The following is a 15,402-nucleotide window of genomic DNA, read 5'->3' as shown; positions in this document are numbered from 1 at the left end:
AAATTTCTTATTTTATATTTTGCTAATTTATTTTACTTTGTTTATTTATATGTTATGTTTAATTTATTTATTTTATTATTATATTATATATATTATATTGGTATTCATGTTCCGTTGTTGTGGTTCTCGAGTTCACAACAATTTTAACCTAAAATATAGAAATATATTACACTCACATTCACCATTACCGTAATTTGGATTTTGGACGACAAATCGAGTTTGGTAAAAACCACATGTCGTTTGAGAGAAAGAATATTAATAATGTAGCTTAAAAGCTGGATCCCTTTGGTAGTGAGGATGATAAATGTGAATCCGCCATGGAAGACGATTCCTTGCAGAAGGTTGCGATTTCAGGCCCAATCTTAGCCTCTTTGATCCAACGCTTCTCCTCCTCCTCCGGCGCCGTCGACGGCCTTCTTTTCGGCCATGTCTCCGACGTTACCCCCTTATCCCTCTCCGATGATTCATCTTCTTCAACCAACACCGAACCATCACTACGCGTCGCCACCGTCACCGGATTTCTCTGCTCCGGTACCACCAATAGCTTCTACGACTCTCTCGGACGTGTAAACTCGCAATCGCTTAACCGCCTTCTCGACCGACATCAGACCGACGGTCAAGCTCAACCCCACGATTCTTTGCTAGGTTGGTTTGCCGGCCGCCGGAGGACTCAGCTTCGACCTTCCATGCGTGAATACTTAGTGAGTTCCTCTTTACCTTCGATGAAGCCATTTTCGTTTCCTGTTAAAGACGCTCCCACCAATATAATCCCTAGTGTGTTTCTGCTTCTGACTTCGCCGCTATCTGATCAAATTATCCACACACACGAGTACCGCGCTTTCCAATTTCGGTCTTCCAATGAGTTCTTTGAGCCGAAATCCATTGACATTGTGAATATTGGGCCGGCATTTCGTGGTCACTATGGATCGTTTACCCCTAATTCTCCTTTACCCCATTTGCTTTGCGAGATGAGAGCTTCTCCGATGAATGAGGATAAGAATGATGAGAATTTGAATCTGATGAAGCAAAACTCGAAAGATCAGAAGCAAATGAATATGTGCGCTGAAGGGTTTGAGGTTGGGAACTTGACCCGATTACTGGGTTCTGAGGCAGCAAATTATACTGCTGGGTTGGAAGATTTATACGAAAAAATGCTTGCCAAGACTGAGTGCTTGGCGAGGCTCGTTGAGAAGAGTTCTGCTCAGGTTCTTGAACAGGTATTCATTCGCTTCTATATGAATGTACCCTTGAGGACTAACAGCTAAGCTACCAATTAGGTGTGCTTGTTAGGTGGGTTTTTATGTTTTAATGACTAGTACATTGTTCTATGTGTTCGTCATTGCTTAATGCTCCTCTTGATTGTTCAATTTCTTCAAGGTTGTATGCATGATCTCTCCCAATGTTTTGCAGGAAAACCACAACAGGAAGTTAAGATATAAAGTTGTGAGGTCCCCTGGATCTGAGTAAGAAATTTGTTCATACTACCGGCGTTTTTTTGTTCATGTAAGCTAATTTCGTCCTCTCCGATTATCCTTCTGTCATTTGCATATCTAATCATTTTGCTATGAAACCTGTGTGACATAATTTGCATACAATAATATATACTTGTAGTGAGGCGAAATGGGGCCAATCATGTTAGATGTAATGGCGAAATGGGGACCAATCATTTTAGCTGAGTTAATGGACAACATTTTATTTTATCATTAGGTTGGGTAATGCAAAAGGATTTTGAGTTGAAGTTATTACGTTTAATCAAGTTTTGAGATGATTGTTCTTCTCCAAAAGAAAGTTATAATCTTACCAAAATAAAATGCTCAAGATGAGTGTTGGAGTTCTGTATAATAGTATGTAATCTTGATTCATCATGTTTCTTACATTTTTGTTAACTTTACGAACCGTTCTAGTGTTCTTCTTTGGATTTTTTTTAGATGCAAACTCCTAACCTTTCTGTATGCATCATCATTTCTGGATAGAAACGTCTGTAGTTGATTTGGATAAAAGAAAATGGTATAATCCATGGCAAGAGCTGAAAGTTCAGTTTCCTGTTTCATGAGTAACCAGTACTCAATGAATCTATTGCTCTTTTCTCTTTTCTTAATGAATAGTGAAAAACCAATTCTCTATCGTTTGCTTTCTTGAAGTTTGACTGAAATTAATATTGATTTTCCCCCTTTGCCTTTAATATTGAGATAGCATGGCAAGTTTGGTGCAAAATGGGTGTTCACAATTACTAGTTCATTTTTAAGACTAGGCAACATTACCCACCCTTCCACATATAGCACAAGAAAGTACCCCCATTTTCAAACCTGAAACTGATGGCAAAAGAAAGAAGTGGGGGGATTTCATCCCATATATTCTCACTTCGTAGTTCCTACCAGCTCTCATCATTCTCCTGTACTCCCATGTTTCACAATCTTTATGGACTGATCAATGCTATGTCTTGAACGTGCAGGTTTGATATGGTATCGCTGATCTATTGTATTTGACTCATTGGCTTTGCATTTCTAATTTTTGCTTTCTGGGTTCTAATGCAAATTCTTTCGTGTTTTATTAAGCACCCAGATAAATGTACAAGTCACCAAACCATTGTTTTTATCCATGATGTAGGCAAGAATCATTAGGAACCAAGTAAAACTGTTCCATTTAGGTGAAAAACAAGTAGAGAAACAAGATCCTGCAACCTCTACTCTTTATCTAATTTCTATTTCTTCATCTTCATCTAAGTTTGGGAAGCAGGGATTGCAAGAAGTCGACCTTGGAATGAAACCGCAGACTTTTGGCATCAAGACCTGAATGCTGCATGCTGTTGACAATACAATGGTGACTTTCTGAGCCGTATGGAGCTACCAAGCAATCCTGAGAAGTCCTAGGAATGGCCCTAAGTTTAGGCAGTTGTTTGTTTTGGTGGACATCATCAAAGATTGAATGAGTTGTTGTGTATGAGGTTCTCCTTCTATAGTGCCATTCCCTACCTTTTATCACTTGAAGAACCTACTCTGTCGGATATGATTTCATATATTCCATACAAAGTGTTCTGTTCTTGATTGGACTTGTATCAATGTTGCTACTTTTCACTTTTTTTTTTTTTTTTTTTAAATGACTTCTCAAACGTTCCTTTCAAGAAAAAGCTTCTAGATACTTTCCAGCTCTAAGGTGAGTTGGGGTGGATTTTTTTTTTTTTTTCTTTTTGGAGATGTGATTGAGGAAGAATTCTTATTTTGTTCACAGGTTCTTGTGTCATCTGTAGTATTCATTGGGATTTTGTCTTCTTAAAAGAATAAAGAATACTTGAAGATTCCTCTCAAATCATGATCAGATAAGAACCAATCTGTGGATGAAATGGTAAGTATTAAGTAATGCCATTTATTTTGAGGGTATTTGATTATTTGGAGGAAAGAGCCGTCCTTTTTTTTTTTTTTTTTTTTAATTTTTCTAACAAGTTGCTCTTTGAAACCATAAGGGATATAGCTTCTTTGGTAAAATTATTTTGTTGAGGTGTTGTAATTTGTAACAACTAAAAATAGTTACTTGTGTTCATAAGTTCAGTCTAATACGACTAGTGACTGGTGAATTTGAAGTAACATGATGACATATTATGTGGAAATAACAAATATAGAGAATGAAAAAGAATAAGGATAATTCCAAATCCAAATAAGAAACCCCGATCTTCTCCAAAGCAGAGTCTAAAAAATGTTGTATGCAACCAAAATTTTGGAGACCAGGATTCTCCATTGCTTGAAGTATATTATTTTTATTTTCGTAATCTGTATACACTATAAAAACTTAAAGTTTAAATAATAAATACGTAATTTTACTTTTTCTTCTCATCTTTTATTTATTTTTTCTTAGTTCTCTTAGTCTCTTCCTTTTTTAATTTTTCCTCCCGGCAATGGGGAAGGCATATCCTCACTCATGTTGAATTTTTAATCTCATTAATTAGGAGAAAAATCAATTTATACCTATACCTACTTAAAAGTTGTTAATGCATAATATGAACGATGTGTTTATGACTTCTTTAAATATAAGGACAACAAGAAATGTAGGGATTAACAAAATAACAAGAAAAACTATCACATAATTTGAAAGAAAAATAGTCGTAGGCAATACACTTTTAAAATGAAATTTGAACATATGGTTTAAATTCATTTTTTAGATTAAAGTTTAGATTAATATAATGATTAGTTTATAGTTTTAATAGATAACGATGGTATTAAATTTTTATCAAAATGCTGACTTTTTCATCAATGTTTTTACATTTTTATGAGTTATTAAATTAAGGAGTGAATTGACATTCCCATTCTATCGTTTAAAAAATCCATAAAACATCAAAATAAGCAACAAATGTCACTAATATAAATATAGTATAACATGTTAACTTGTTCAAAAAATGAAAAACTATTTATTAGTTTCAATATATTTTTCTATTTTTTTTTTTGTTTCTTTTAACTTTTCAGGAATATCTATTGTTGGCACTCAAATCTTGTTCGCTTTGGGTTGCATGGCGGTGTGTAGTGGCTTTTATTTTCAACCTACTTCCTTTTGGTCTAGTCTTGAAGTTGTTCAAGCAAACTTGCAAAGAGATCCTCACTCCTGTATGGTACTGAGTCTACTGTACTCCGATGCTAAACTAGTACAGTAAGTGAATAATTCAACATAGTACTAAAAGAATTAAGATTATGTCTCTTCTTTGGAGATAACTTGCTCTCTCTTTTGGAATGGTTCAATTGAACTATTCATAAGTTTTTCCTCTAACACATGTCCATAATTGCATGTGACATACGTGGCGTCAAAGATATTTTTTGCGCTCAATGTGGTAGGCCGTCAATCCAACATCATCTCGTTTATTTTTCGGTTGGTTTTTTTTTACCAACTTACCTAGTCGGCCCAATCCCCAAGGCATTGATATTCCCATTTGGGATACGGGCTCTCTATGCTCTTTTCCCGATACTCTTTGAACTTGGCCCCGCATGTGGGTTTTGGGCCAACTAGCCTTGAACAACCCTCAACATCTATCAACATTGACATTTTCTTATATATATTTTTTTATCAACATTTTCATAAAATTAGACTTAAATATTTTCATAAACATCAACATTTTAAACGTTAGATATATCCTTCAAAATTTAGAGGTATAAATTGTTTTTTTTTATAATTATTTTAAAACTTATATTTAATACTATATTAAAAATGAATATTTATATTTGAAAAACATTTTTGGACTCAAGTATCCTTCTAAATTTAATTTTATTACAATTATGCCATTTTTATACTAATTACAATTCTATTATTCCTTTTTCCATTAAAACATTAATTATTCAATTCAAATAGAATCATTTTCTTCTATACAAAACATATAAATTCGTAACTACAAAAAAAATCGAGTGTAACTGACCATATTAAAATATCATTGTTTTGTTTTGGTCTTTTTCCTTTTTAATTGTCCATTATAATATTTTATTTAATAATAGAACTGTTACAAATTTAATTTTTATAAAGTCTAAATATTTTTTAGATTTTTCTATTTATAAGAATTTTCCTTTTTATTTATTAATAATGATGGTTTTGTAAAAATATTTTTTTTATAAAAATTCTAATGGATGAAATGTATAAATAATCAAGAATAATTGATGCATACACTACCCAAAATCTACATCACCTATTCTTTTCTGTATCAAAAATCGTTACTTCGCAATAATCCTATCAGAGACCAACTCAAACATCCTTCATCACAACGTGACGTTTAGAGCTTGTCCATAAGTTGTGTCTTTAAATCTGTGTTTGGTTTGTCAATTTAAATTAATTAGACTTTTCATTTTATTAGAAATCAAGTTTCTTAAAATTGTTGGAAGGAGAAGATTTTAATGAAATCTTTAATTACAAGTTTTTGGAGTTTAATTTTAGAGTTGACCAAGTTCGAAAGGAAACTCAATTCTCTTTTAATTAAATGTTCTTTAAATTATTGGTTCTTTTTTGTGTGTGTTAATTTTGGAAAGAAAAAGAAATATTTGGAATATTGGAAATATGTTGAGATTTTTCCAATTTTGCTTATTTTTTAATTATCTTTACTTATATATATAATGTAATGATATTGTAAGATTAAGAAATCAATTATTGTAGACCAAAAAAATAAGAAATTGAGTCACTAAACTAAGATCGCAAACATGAAAGGAAAAGAAACTGGAAAATGTCATGGTCGTTATTGAAAATCAAACTTAATTTTATTTTTTAGAAATTTTACTTTTTAGCTATTCATTTCAATAGAAAAATCTCAAAAGTATTTACATTTTATAGCAAAAATTTTAAAAGTGTTTGATACTTTTTAAACTTTTTGCTATAAAGTCTAAATAGTTTTAAATATTTTTTATTTTAAAAAAGACCCGTTTTCAAATTCTCTCGTGCTACGAGGGCGGTAGTGAACTCATGGTCATAATATATATATATATATATATATATATAAAAGGAATATAGTATGATAGAACTTGATAATATAGTCCAAAAAAAATTTTTCAAGCATACACAATTCATATGATTTTATTTCTTTCCATTAAAGCATTCATTATTTAATTCCGTTAGAATCATTTTGTTTTGCTATATAAAATATATAAATAACCACAAAATATTTCTTTCTTTCTTTTTATTATTGTTGTTTTTTTAGAAAAAAAAATATAGACTTAAATGAAAATCACTTAAATAATCATGAAAAATCATTTACATTTGGATTATTTTCAAATAAAGAAAAATAAACCAACTTATTTACAAATATAACAAAATTTTACTATTTCTTAGTGATAGATGCAACAAACAGCTATCAGTGTCAATGATATGTCTATTATGGTCTATCACAGTTTCAATGACATTTTATTATATTTAAAAATATTTTCAGCAATATTACCATTTAAAATAATTACTCTTTACATTTTTTATATTTTTTGTTAAAATAATTTATTGAATTTAAGGTAAATTTCAAGATTATATTTTCTAAATTTTAAAAGATGATCAATAAATCTGATATTTGAACGGTTGATTTTGTTTGTTTTTGTTTTGTTTTTTTTAACAAACATTTTGGTGCTGTTGACACACGCGCGGTGAGATGGAGATAGGATATTTTCGTAAATTGACCAATGCACCATCCGTGCGGATGGGCCCCACACGCGCAGATCCTGCTTCTTTTGCTTTTAATTATAATTTTTGTAAAAGGAAAAAGAGGAAAAAGAGGACAGATATTACTTGGGGAACAAGTAGCTTGCCTTCATCATCTGGTAAGCATCGCCGAAATTCATTTCCCCGTCTTCATAATTATCCTCACACTTCTTTTTTCTTTTTTTGCCCCCTTCTGAAATTTCAACCCAAACACCCCACCTCCCAATGAACTGGACTCGATTGACCTATACTATCAATTTCCAAATAAAAATTTAATTCTTTCATCATGTATCAATAAATAAATAAATTTATTTATTTTTATTTAGTCTCAAAATTTTTAAATTTATACAGACAGTTCCTCATTTCATAATTATTTGAATTTTTGTTTTTAATTTTTTAAAAATTAACTCTCTTTTTTTACAATATTTTACATCTTTCTGAGTAAAAGATCTTTTCCTTCTAAGAATTTATACTTAACCAAATTCTAATAGCAAAAACAATTTTCTAAAACTAACTTTTTTTTTCTTAAGTTTCTAAATTTTGGCTTCTTTTTTAAAATATCTGTAGACAGTAAATAATAAGAATAAGAAACTTAAATAAAAGAGGAGATTATAGACTTCATTTTTAAAAACCAAATAATAAGCAAGAGCAATTTAATATTTGAACTTTGATATTTTAAAACTCAGATCTAGAAATTTGTTAGGAAGTTATTAGGAAACTTTAGAAAGTGAGGACCAAATATGTAATTTAACTTTAGAAAAAGAAACTTCGTGGCTAAGAAAGAAGATGAAAGAAACACAAAACACCACGTACTGATCTCTTTGGATGTGACTCTCAAGATGGCTTGAATTCCCCACCACTCCTACAGCACTCTCATCACGTCATCAAACTTTTAGATATTTCCAAACCTTCATATTGGCTTTTACACTTCCTCTACAGATGCCTATAAAACCCCTTCTCTTTGGTTTGCCTATCCCTTTTACTTCCTTTCTCTTCTGAAACTCTAATTCTAAAATCCCAAAGCTACATAAAAGAAAAAAAGAAAAAAGAAAAATCACAGTCCAAAGCGTTGTTTCAATCAATAAGGAGTTTGAAGAAAGCGTATGACGTCTGAGAATTCTAGTGGGTGAGTTTCTTTTCTTCTCTAGTTGGCAAATCTTTTGATTTTTCATTTTGGCACTGGTTTTTTCATTGATTTGTTGTGGGTTGATTTTTTTTTCGTTTGCTACTTTGTTCGATTGCAGGGAAAAGACATCAAGAAAGAGGCGAAATGGGTATGTTTCGGTAGTGGACACTTTGAACAAGTGGAAGAAGTTGAACAACCAATTGGAGGATTTGGCAAAAGATGGAGTAGAGGAAATTCGTAGAGTTCCAGCCAAGGGCTCAAAGAAGGGTTGCATGCGAGGGAAAGGAGGTCCTCAGAATTCAGATTGTAATTTTAGAGGCGTTAGACAGAGGACTTGGGGAAAATGGGTAGCTGAAATTAGAGAGCCAATTGCTAGTAATAATACCCGTATGAAGAAGAAAGGCAGTCGTTTATGGCTTGGCACTTTTGCCACTGCTTACCAGGCTGCTCTTGCTTATGATGAAGCTGCTAAAGCCATGTATGGCCCTTTTGCCCGTCTCAATTTTCCTGATTCTTCTCCTCTTCTTCTGAAACCATTAACAGCAGAGCATTCTGATACCATATCCCCAGTTGCTTCTTCCTCCTCGTCTTCTTCCTTCTTCAATGAACTATCTGCGGAGAAAATGAATTGCTGTTATTCAATGGATAAGCAAGAGAATTGTGGCTATGAATCAATGGAGGAACTGAAGGTGAAAGTGGAAGAAACAGCAAGAAGTAGAGTCAATTATACAGATGCTAAACCCAATTCATTTTATGATTCTAACATTGAGAACAAATTAACAGAAGGAAATATCAAGGAAGGATTAGCTGATGTTGTAAGAAGCCATAATATTAATACAGACAGCCATGATCAGAATGACCCTTCTGAGTTTTGTTTCAAATTTGAAGCTATGGACACAAATGGATGCAATGACTTCAACGAATGCAATCAATATGTGCTACAAAAGCTTCAGAGTGATCCATATGCAAGAACTTACTGGATTCCGGCCAAGTGGGAGATTGGCGATCTTGGGTCCGCGACTGTGATGGAAGGAAAGCCAATGGAGATCGAGAGCTATGGAGATTGTATGGCCTTCAACCGTGATCTGAGTTTGTTGCTGGATAGGCAAAAATACATGGGAGTTGGAGACCAGAGAATTGATGATTGTAATAACTTTGAGTTTTTGAGACCTGATTATGATTTTGGATTGGAGGAGGAACGCAAGTGGCTTGATTTATGCTTCCATGGATGAAGATTGAAAGTTTAGGCAGGGTTGTCTTTTGTTTTTTCGTTACAAATTTATTCTATTTTGATCGTACATAGTTAGTTTCATTTCTTCTCCTTTTTGCGGACCCCTGTTCTTTTGTACACCTTCAATAACACATGAGATTTAGAATGATGCGTCAATGTTCATATCTTTCTTGATTACAACTTCGAATTCGTTCCTTCGGATACATAATTAACGATAATAAAACAATTACCCCTCCATGTTAATTTTGATGGGATTGAGACTATGGAGAAAACCTCATCCGGTGAATATTGCGGCGAACTGTCTGACATGATCTGAAACTGTTGCATTGATGAGGGCAGCTCTGGTTAATAGATAAAAAGCTGTCGTGTCAGTAAAGAGTAAGAGTTGGTGGAGCTTTTAAAAAGCTAAGGGAACATATCCAAATCCTCGTGGTATTCAACCCCTTTAAAGAGATGAGCTTTACGAACTTCAAGAAGCTTTTTAGTTCAGTCACTTTTTCCGTCGACCTCATTGAAAACTATCTCCCATGGCCCACTCTTCGTGCCCAATCTGGGATCAGTGAAATAGAGACAAATAGAGAGAAGTTAGCCACTAGGGAATATAAAATGTTCCGTAATACCAGAACCCTTAGTTAAAAGGAAATTTTCTTGATTATCTGGATTATTGAGGTAATGGGATTGAGATGAACTCGGCTAGATGTAATTATTGCCTGGCGATACCGAACGTTACTTGCTAGGTAGGCCTATTTTTTCTTGGTGATGCCTAATTCGGTTTGGCTATTCGAATGTAAGTGACTTATCTATATCGACTGTGTTTACCCTCACTAATATCCCAACACTCAAACACATCTGAGTAGCAAATGTTCAATGATGACAAATTTTAACAAAATCAGATGATACCTCCAGATTCCAGCTACTAAACGCAACATCATGAACAGAAACAATCCACTCCAAACACCAGGGAGACCTAATGCGGGAGTGACCACAAGCAAGTAGATAGAAGAAACCAGTCCAACAAGCACCTGCTCTCTTTCAGACCAAATTAATATTCTCTCTCTAAAAAATAGAACCAGAAAAGAAAGTAAAAGGAAGCTCAAATTACTAATTGCAAGATGAAGGGGGGCTGTACCATGGAGTAAGCTGCATATCCGAAGTCTGAAACTCCATAGTAGAGCCCATCTACAACAAAAGCCAGTGCATTCACTGGTTGCGATCCAGCAACAAACTGCAAAATTATGAATGGGATTATTAGGTCAACTGATCATAATAGCCTTGTATGGCATGCAGGAAATATAAATATATCTTCCTAGAAATGTTAAAAACAGGCAACTAGCAAAGTTCATTCCCCCAATTTCAGGATGGATACCAAATTCTCTCCAGCCCTACACAGCAATAGGGGATTGTACGTACCAAACTAGTGCAAATTCTATCAAAAATGAATTCAGGCAGGGTTCTAGATGGCCCGAATAAATATGGTTACATGAAGAATTTGACCCAAAATTTAAGAAATCTAAAGGTCAAGCACAGTAGGTCATCCAAAGACCTCCATGTAAATATTGTTAAGCAGTCACCAGGAAGGTACAAAGCCAAAAGTCAATTATCCAGATAACATATTCTTACCAACAACCCAGATCGTGCAATTTCCAGGACTTCTGCATCACTACTGAATAAACCAGAAAATGCGCCAAATCCCAGGAATAAGATAATCGCCAAAGAAATTCCTGAGACCAAACCAATCTGTAACAAAAAGGTATCCAGAATCAGTTGTGGTCATTTTTTCTTCATCAGAAACAATACATCAGAAGAATTAGTTGTGATTGTTTTTTACATCAGAAACAATGCATGAGACTGAGGAAATAAAACATTCATCACTTTCATTTTGAGTCTTTGACAACCAACACAACTAAAAACAAAAATGAAAACAACTGCTAAGCGATGGTATGGTGACGTTGGAGTTACTATTGACCTGTAAAGTTCTATAAATCACTTGACGCGAATGTTCATAGTCTTGTAGGGTGTAGCTACTTGCTAGTAATGCCTGCAAAACAGGAACATGAATGTGTGTATTTAACAGAACCAACAAAACCACAAATGTTCTTTCAGCAGTATGTAACATGAAGATAAAATTTAGCAACGTGACCCAGCTAAGAATTGATCAACGGCAAACAAAATTGTACATGGAATAAATAGACATAAAACATTCTTTCTTTATAAGAATATATACAAGAACCATTCAACAACAAATATTCCGCTTCTAATGCCCAATTCATCACCAAGGGCATACGACAATAAAATCTTCACAAACCCAAGACAAAAATAAATCATCCGGGTGACCATCCATCTATCTACATTTCCTAAACAACCTCGAAGTTTCACATCAAATCAGCTCAGTCAGTGAAAGTACAATAAGCTTGAACGCTAATAATTTAAAAAATGGTAATTGTTACAAATTTCTTGTCTTGCTCTTAAATAATTCTAAAATCAACACGAAGTGACCATTGGCAGAATTCAAAACCAAGAAATTAGCTCTGAGAAGATCGTGAGTGGAGGCTGTGGAGCTTTGTACTCAGTGAGGTAAACCTTGACGTGACTGAATGCCTCATAAACAGCATCACAATCAGGAAAAAAGCTAAAGGCTTTGCTGAATAATGAAAATAAGTAATGATACCCTAATGTATGAGGTAATCTCTGTACCTGACCAGCAAGTGCTAAAGCATCGGTAAGCAAAGATATGGCCATCCATATTTGTACACAAATTTGGTAACCAGCCATGGGTACAGGACCTTCTCTAGCCGCCATGGATGTGGCTAGAGTCAGGGTTACAAGGACAGCCAATGTCCGGCCCATTAAGAGACCACCTGAGATATACAACAGGCGGAATTAGAACTAAATGAGAAATTTAAAGTGAACAAAGGAAAAAGAAAAAAGAAATCCTCTAAAGAATTTCAGAGGCATGAACCATTTGGATCTCTAGAAACTAACAAATTATGGAATTACACATTCTCTCAAACTCGTTTGGGAACAAGGAAAGAGGCACCACAACTGAGTAACTGAAACAAATTGATTAACTAAACTTCTTAATGTTACTTGACAGTGGAAGTATATGTTTAATGGTGGATGGAAACTGACTTCCTGTGATAAGATTCTTTCCTTCCTATCTTCCGTCCGAATAACTAGCAAAGTGAAAGTCTATAGGAAAGACGTTTTCCTATAGATATATATTACACTAAAAAAATGCCCATTTTTGTTTTGGGATATTGATAAAGGATCAATGGCCCATATAATAAAGACGTGGCTGATCCCTTAAACAAGCCAAGGGTACAATTGGCAAGCCAATTTTTTTCAAGCAACATTGACATGACCAAGACAACTATGAGACAAATAAAATGGCTAGACGATGGTATATGTAGGTGATAGAAAATACCAGATTGGAGATAGCGCGCAATTCTACTTCCATCAATGCTTGAAAGAGTAAAAGATATTTCTCCGCTTAATCTCCACACAAGAACGGAAGCAACCAGATACCTAATAACAGGGCATCAGATCATCAGGAAAGAACAAGGACATCCTTTTCCTAATCCAGTCTCAAGAACTCATCTCAAAGTGCTTAAGCTAAATAAATAAGTTTACCACATTGTTGACGTACTCAGTTATCACTGTCGCAATTGCAGCACCTCCAATGCCAAAACCACAAAAGAATATCAATAATGGATCCAGTACTGCATTGAGTAGATTACCAGCAGCTGACACGGAAAAATCAATTTTCATATTGTTTAAAAGATATTAATACATTTTTAACAATTTTCATATTCACATCACAAGAAGATAATCAAGAGCAATGCCCCCATTCACACAGATTACAGAAGAATAAGGAGAAATAACATCAACAAGCAGAAACATCTGACAGAAGAAACTAACCAGTAGCATACAATGGTGTTTTTGTATCCTTAAATCCACGAAAAGTGCCTTGTGCAGCAAGTGCAAGTACAATAGGTGGAGCACCAAATGCCCTCAGAGACAAAAATTGCTCTGCAGGTGCACGCATTGATGAATCCTGCAAAATTTAAAGACATGTGTTATATATATATACTCAAGAGAAAGATGACACGTAAAACCATAATCAAACATCAATCACTAGATGTGGCCATAGAGAGAGTGTATGCGAGAGACTAAATATCATGCAGATGACATAAAAGAAAGATATTTCACGACATGAATGAAATATAGAGGATAAGAAACCAAAATATTATAAAATGAATTGGTTAAGGTTGACATACAACAGGTATACCCATGATATCCATTAGAGTCCCTGAACCAAGAGACAGCATAACAGCTTCAGCAATTCCAAGACCAGTAGCAAGTGCTAAAGAAGTAGATACAGAGGAAAGGAGCTTCTTTTCTTGATTCTCTTCTTCTATGCCATCTATATGGTAAACCAAAAAAAAATCCTGTGGAATTCTTTTTTAAAAAAATAACACTGAATGCAAAGAAAGTATTTACCAATATTTAATTGAACAACGTTTTTCTCATTGGTATTAATCAATGCCTGCTCTTCAGCAACAAATGAAGTAGTGATATTGAGCAAAGGAACATTGAATAACTTCGAGACCAAATTGAATACTGAAGCTGATACCCCAACTGCCGCCAATTCAGTAGATCCTACAAAGAGAATGTATATGGCATGCTGCTGCAGTCATAAATATAACCTCCAATAAGATGAAACATTACTTCTAAGATTAATTTCAAAATCTTCCTGCCTTCACAGTCCGTACTCATCTAAAGTTCAATTACGAACTTCTACCTCCAATTCAATACTTCATAATCCAGATAAGTAACTAATATAAGAAATGGTTTCTTTTGCACAATTCAGATAAAGACTACCTTAACTTAATACATGAAGCAAATTTATACCTATATGACCAACAAAAGCTGTGTCAATCAACGATGCAATTGGATCAGCAGCCAAAGCCAGTGCAGCAGGCAATGCAATCGCCAATATGTCCAGGGCAAGTTTATCAAATTTAAAACCCGCATCTCTAAGAAAATTCAAGAAATCAAATTCCAAGATAAGATTCAAGAATTGAAGATATCAATTAATAAAGACTTGATATATTCAAACGTCGACCAATTCGGCCCGGCGCTCTATCCTTCAATGATCAAAACTTACCTAAAACGATTTAGAAGTGGAACTGAGACAGATTTAGACAAGAAGGAGTTGGACGACTTTTTGTCCAGTCTGTTTCGACGGACCTGGTTTGACGAGGCTGTAGACTTCGGTTCTTCCGGCGGACTCTTCAGGGAAGAAGTAGTAAGATTCTTCTGGAACGACGCTTTCGGAAAATCACGAAACCGAACTTCACAATTGGCGATTCTGCGCAGCATTTGACACTTGGAAGATAAATTAGTGTCGGTATTGAAGCATGGAACATAGATAGAAAGACCGGTCGCCATCTCCGATCACTGAGAACTGGAACAGTGGAAAGGCCGGCCGGTAGAGGTTGCGAAACAGGAAGATGAAATCATATATATTAGTCTCAATTTGTAAGGACGAGTTTTTCGACGGACAGAATTGCAGCTCGCCATAGAAATATCTTGGGGGTCTTCGACTAAAATAACGCAAAATTTCATAAAATGATCCAAATCTGAAGAACTTTTCTATGAATGACATATTACTAAAAACTTACCTAGGACTGTTTTTTGGTCCATGTGAAATTCTAATTTTATCTCCAATTTAAAAATTCTTCAAACTGTTTTACGAATCATCGTTCACCCCACTTTTTCATTTACATTTTTCATTATGCGATTTTGACTCTCGTTTTTGCAACATCTCAAATTGAAAATTTAAGTTAATTATCTAAAATTATTGAGTTTAAATTTTCTTTACATTTGAAAAATTTGGATTAAA

At 34.2% G+C, this 15,402-nt stretch overlaps 3 protein-coding genes and 1 long non-coding RNA gene across 8 annotated transcripts; 3 read left to right on the top strand and 1 right to left on the bottom strand.

Moving 5' to 3' along the window:
- The first annotated feature begins 268 nt into the window (after nucleotides 1-268).
- Nucleotides 269-3,041, top strand: LOC120074401 (BRISC complex subunit Abro1-like protein). 4 transcript variants are annotated; one of them, XM_039027515.2, is made up of 3 exons: nucleotides 269-1,217; nucleotides 1,411-1,503; nucleotides 2,725-3,041. In XM_039027515.2, exons 1-2 carry the CDS (start codon nucleotides 318-320, stop codon nucleotides 1,465-1,467), a joined length of 957 nt encoding a protein of 318 aa, XP_038883443.1. In that variant the 5' UTR covers nucleotides 269-317; the 3' UTR covers nucleotides 1,468-1,503; nucleotides 2,725-3,041. The 4 variants fall into 4 exon arrangements, 2 of the variants coding, with proteins under 2 accessions (XP_038883443.1, XP_038883444.1); XM_039027516.2 differs by having other exon boundaries at nucleotides 277-1,217; nucleotides 2,453-3,041; XR_005480982.2 differs by having other exon boundaries at nucleotides 280-1,290.
- A 162-nt stretch (nucleotides 3,042-3,203) lies between these two features.
- Nucleotides 3,204-4,677, top strand: LOC150037372 (uncharacterized). The gene is made up of 2 exons (XR_016528439.1): nucleotides 3,204-3,342; nucleotides 4,455-4,677. It is a non-coding gene; the product is annotated as an uncharacterized LOC150037372 (long non-coding RNA).
- Nucleotides 4,678-7,778: 3,101 nt separating this feature from the next.
- LOC120074399 (MATE efflux family protein) lies at nucleotides 7,779-15,141 on the bottom strand. 2 transcript variants are annotated; one of them, XR_005480980.2, is made up of 15 exons: nucleotides 14,665-15,135; nucleotides 14,409-14,533; nucleotides 13,998-14,156; nucleotides 13,775-13,920; nucleotides 13,416-13,551; nucleotides 13,144-13,240; nucleotides 12,922-13,022; nucleotides 12,192-12,355; nucleotides 11,464-11,535; nucleotides 11,118-11,234; nucleotides 10,627-10,722; nucleotides 10,398-10,519; nucleotides 9,728-10,047; nucleotides 9,244-9,617; nucleotides 7,779-8,878 (listed from the first exon to the last, which is right to left on the bottom strand). XR_005480980.2 is itself a non-coding variant. In XM_039027513.2 (13 exons), the coding sequence occupies exons 1-13, from the start codon at nucleotides 14,946-14,948 to the stop codon at nucleotides 9,984-9,986; spliced, it is 1,683 nt and encodes a 560-aa protein (XP_038883441.1). In that variant the 5' UTR covers nucleotides 14,949-15,141; the 3' UTR covers nucleotides 9,636-9,983. The 2 variants fall into 2 exon arrangements, 1 of the variants encoding a protein (XP_038883441.1); XM_039027513.2 differs by lacking the exons at nucleotides 7,779-8,878; nucleotides 9,244-9,617 and having other exon boundaries at nucleotides 9,636-10,047; nucleotides 14,665-15,141.
- Nucleotides 8,127-9,645, top strand: DREB19 (Integrase-type DNA-binding superfamily protein). Its single transcript, XM_039027514.2, has 2 exons — nucleotides 8,127-8,266; nucleotides 8,385-9,645. The coding sequence occupies exons 1-2, from the start codon at nucleotides 8,244-8,246 to the stop codon at nucleotides 9,496-9,498; spliced, it is 1,137 nt and encodes a 378-aa protein (XP_038883442.1). The 5' UTR covers nucleotides 8,127-8,243; the 3' UTR covers nucleotides 9,499-9,645.
- Nucleotides 15,142-15,402: the final 261 nt, after the last annotated feature.

This window comes from Benincasa hispida, chromosome 3 (genome assembly GCF_027475165.1).
Source record: "Benincasa hispida cultivar pf3 chromosome 3, pf3_genome.v1.1, whole genome shotgun sequence".
NCBI lineage: Eukaryota > Viridiplantae > Streptophyta > Magnoliopsida > Cucurbitales > Cucurbitaceae > Benincasa > Benincasa hispida.
The sequence above is the reverse complement of the archived record's forward strand: the minus strand, read 5'-3'. Positions and strand labels throughout refer to the sequence as shown.